Source organism: Amphibalanus amphitrite, unplaced genomic scaffold, assembly GCF_019059575.1.
Source record: "Amphibalanus amphitrite isolate SeventyFive unplaced genomic scaffold, NRLGWU_Aamphi_draft 001882F_arrow, whole genome shotgun sequence".
Lineage (NCBI taxonomy): Eukaryota > Metazoa > Arthropoda > Thecostraca > Balanomorpha > Balanidae > Amphibalanus > Amphibalanus amphitrite.
In genome coordinates, this window is record NW_024883375.1 from 88,314 (window position 1) to 91,800 (window position 3,487).

Genomic DNA, 3,487 nt, shown 5'->3' on the forward strand with positions numbered 1-3,487 from the left:
GACTCCGGGAAGTTACTAAAATCCGTGATATCACTTTTCAGTTGTTTTTAACCAGTGGCCCCCGCGGTAGAGTTCGCTTCTGGTGATCAAAAATAACTTTTGCACACATCTTTTTTTTTTGTTCTGAGTCCCGGTCCTGGACTTCCACGCCCTGCTGGGGGTGGGGTCACCGAAAGTAAAATTTCGGCACTTCGCAGGTCAAACTTCGATAAGTCCCGACAAACCATCGCTTAACTCAGGAATGGATAGAGCTACAGTGCACAGTGGAAAAGCGCATTCGATAGCTCTTCTAACGGTCTTTCTGAATAGTTCTCGCATATTTGACCTGAGGTCAACGGTTTAGCCTGCAGGAGGCAAAAGCTGTCAAAATAGACGTTCTTTGCGGAAACGGTTTTTCTGCGATAACTTTTGACTCAAAACTTGCACGAGATTATTTTTATCAGCATCGTGTTTCTCTCGTCAAGACTCGTCATCGAATGAATTATAATTCAATTCCTTTTCCAATTCAATCCAATTCAATTCAATCCCAATTCAATTCCAATTCCATTCCAATTCCAATTCCATTTCCAATTCAATCCTTCAATTCCAATTCCTCCACCTTCCTTTCGGAGCTCGGAAAGAGGATCACCGAGGCAACAGGAGATCGCCGTGAAGTCACCTGGCTGCGTCAACGGGTGTCTCTAGCCATCAGCCGGGGAAACGCCGCCGCCGTTCTAGCCACCGCCTCCTCGGTGCAAGAGAGGCACGTCTCAAGAGGCCTAGAATGTCGTCAGGTCAGCCTCGTAACCCCGCAGAAAGAAACAGGCGGCAGCAACCACACGAAGAAGAAAAGCAAAGACCAGTTGATCAGTATCTTGTTCCGGTCGTCCAAGCAACTGACTCGAATGAGACCGACAAGGACCCTCACGAGTCGCCGTCGCCGCGCCGGCTCAGCGATGCCTCCCGACGAGAGGGCGACTCGCCGCATCTGTCCGAGGCCAAGCGTCCGCGATCGGTGGAGCGGGCACCCAACTGCCCGGACCGTGCTGACAAGGAGAACACAAAGCGGCTGCAGGTGGCCAGCGTCGGCTCGCGCCGGATCTACGGTGCCTCGGCCGACGCCGGTGGCTCGCGGTTCGCTGCAAGTCCACAGATGCGGCCGACGCCATGGCCGCGCAAGTCCGGAGAGGGTGGCAAGAGCCCGCAACTGCACTGCAGTAAGGCGCAGACGGCAAGTCGTGGCCTGCAGCTGATCCCGGCCATGCGATCGCTCGACTCTGACGAGGACGGCAAGGACCCTCTGTATATCGGCCTACCCAACTGCGGGAACTCTTGCTATCAGAACACCACCCTGCAGTCGCTGCTGGGCCTGCGTCCGTTCCTGAGTGAGATGATCTCGGACCAGGACGAGAGCGGCCAGGGCCGCACGCTGCGCGCCGTCGCCAAACTGATGGTGCTGCGCCAGAAGGCGCTCAGCAAATCAGTCGCCAACCACCTTAATGACCTTCGCAACGTGTTCGCCGACATCGACCCGGTGTTCCAAGGGAGTGAGATGCAGGACGCCAACGAGTTCTTGCTTCGCCTGCTAGACACCATGAAGGAAGAGATCGACGCGCGGCGGACAACCGACAACCCGGTGCGAGACAACTTCCAGTACCAGATCGTCGAGAGTTATATGTGCACCAATTGCCATGAAACCGTGCTGAAACGGCAAGAGGACATTAGCTGGTTTGTCAGCGTGCCGCGCCGCCAGGGCACAGAGGCGCCCACGCTGCAGGACGCACTGCGGCTGAGCATGCGACCCGACCGGCGCCACCTGCTCTGTCAGCACTGCTGCCACGATGAGTGCCGTGTCACCACCAAAATCAGCCAGCTGCCCAGGACGCTGATACTCCAGCTCAACCGGTACGTCTTCCTTGGGGAGGACTCGAAGAAAATCTGCGCATATGTCGGCATTCCCAAGTTCCTTTCGCTGAACGAGCACGTCGCGGACGACGTCACCCGGCCTCCCGAGTGGAAGTGCACAAAATCTCCCTTGTGCACCCTCTCCTACTTCGAGGAGTCTGAGGCGCCCAGCTCGGGTCCGTCGCCGTCGTCCACCGCCCGTGGACCGTCGTCAGTGCCGGCCGGTACCGCTGGCCTGCCAGAGACCGCCACCGCCGGCTCGCCGGGGTCGGCCGGAGTCGCGGCACCGACGTGCCCCCCGTCACCGACGACCGGTGCCGAGCCGCCGCCGCCGCCAGCGCAGGCCGAGCGTGTGGTGCTGGACGCCGACTCCGTGGAAGACGGCCAGTCTCTCTCTTCAGTGGACCTGGCCGGCGACTTTACCTACCGACTGGTGAGCGTCGTCAGCCACTACGGCAGCGCCACGCACTCCGGACACTACGAATCGGACGTATACAGCGTCGGCAGGGACCGATGGTTCCACTATGACGATCGCCGAGTCAGCTGTGTTGACGAGACCGACGTTCTGGATAATGGACCCCAGAGAAACGGCTATATTTTCTTTTACCTCCACAAAGACCTATGCAGCCAAGTAGTCAGCGTGGAGGGTGCTGACGGGGCACTGTGACGGACGCGGCAGGGAGCACAGGTTCTGAGCGGCACCGGCGGCGGAACGACCCTGACCGCCTACTTGTGTATGAGTGTATGTGCGGCCGTGTGTGTGTGCGCCCGTGCATGTAAATCGTGTATGGTGATATCACGTGCTATTTGTTCAAGTCAAAAATGTGTTATATGTTAACTATGAGACCAAATACATAGTAGAGATATCTATTTAAAAAAAACTATAATTTGACCTCGAAATGTCAACTTTAACCCGCGCACCGACGGGGGTCTGCGCCAACTTCGCACCGACGGGGGGGGCGGATGACCGCCCCCCCCCCCTGAGATCTCGAGAACGAAGCAAGATAGCGACAAGCGGTAAACGGCATCGGATACGCACGGCCAAGATCTACAATTTTTACTAAGGTCATTTTCAGGTCAGGTCAAAGATGACGTCACAGAGGTCGAAAAAGTCAAAATGGCGGCGCTAGATATGGAGAGAGTTTTTCTCGAATAACTTTCGAATTAGTCAAGATAGGAACAAACTAAGGGCATCATCGTGATCCTCTCGTCAATCCGCATCGAATGATATATATGTTGACCTCGAAAGGTCAAGGTCAAAGGTTGACCTCAGGTCACGTGACCTCGAGGTCATCATGTATATCATTCGATGCGTCTTGACGAACTGAACACAATGAGACCATCCACGCGTCTGTATCTTGTTCCTGTACGGAGTTATTGGCCAAAAACCTTTGGTGACCTTTGATGACGTCACATGACCTCACAGCTGCCCAACAGCAAAACAGACCTCAAGGTAGTGAAGGTTGATCTTATATGAAGTCATGTATGGTATATGGGGCCATTCCGACCCGTTTTAGTGGTAAAAACAGGGAGTTGATTTTTCCCCCATTGACTTATAATGAGGAGGTCGCGAAATTGACCTGACCTTAGGTCATCGATATCA

General features: G+C 55.2%; 1 protein-coding gene across 1 annotated transcript; it reads left to right on the plus strand.

Annotated features, from left to right (window-relative positions):
* The first annotated feature begins 763 nt into the window (after positions 1-763).
* LOC122375610 (ubiquitin carboxyl-terminal hydrolase 37-like) lies at positions 764-2,664 on the plus strand. The gene has a single exon (XM_043355117.1). It carries the CDS (start codon positions 764-766, stop codon positions 2,549-2,551), a length of 1,788 nt encoding a protein of 595 aa, XP_043211052.1. The 3' UTR covers positions 2,552-2,664.
* Positions 2,665-3,487: the final 823 nt, after the last annotated feature.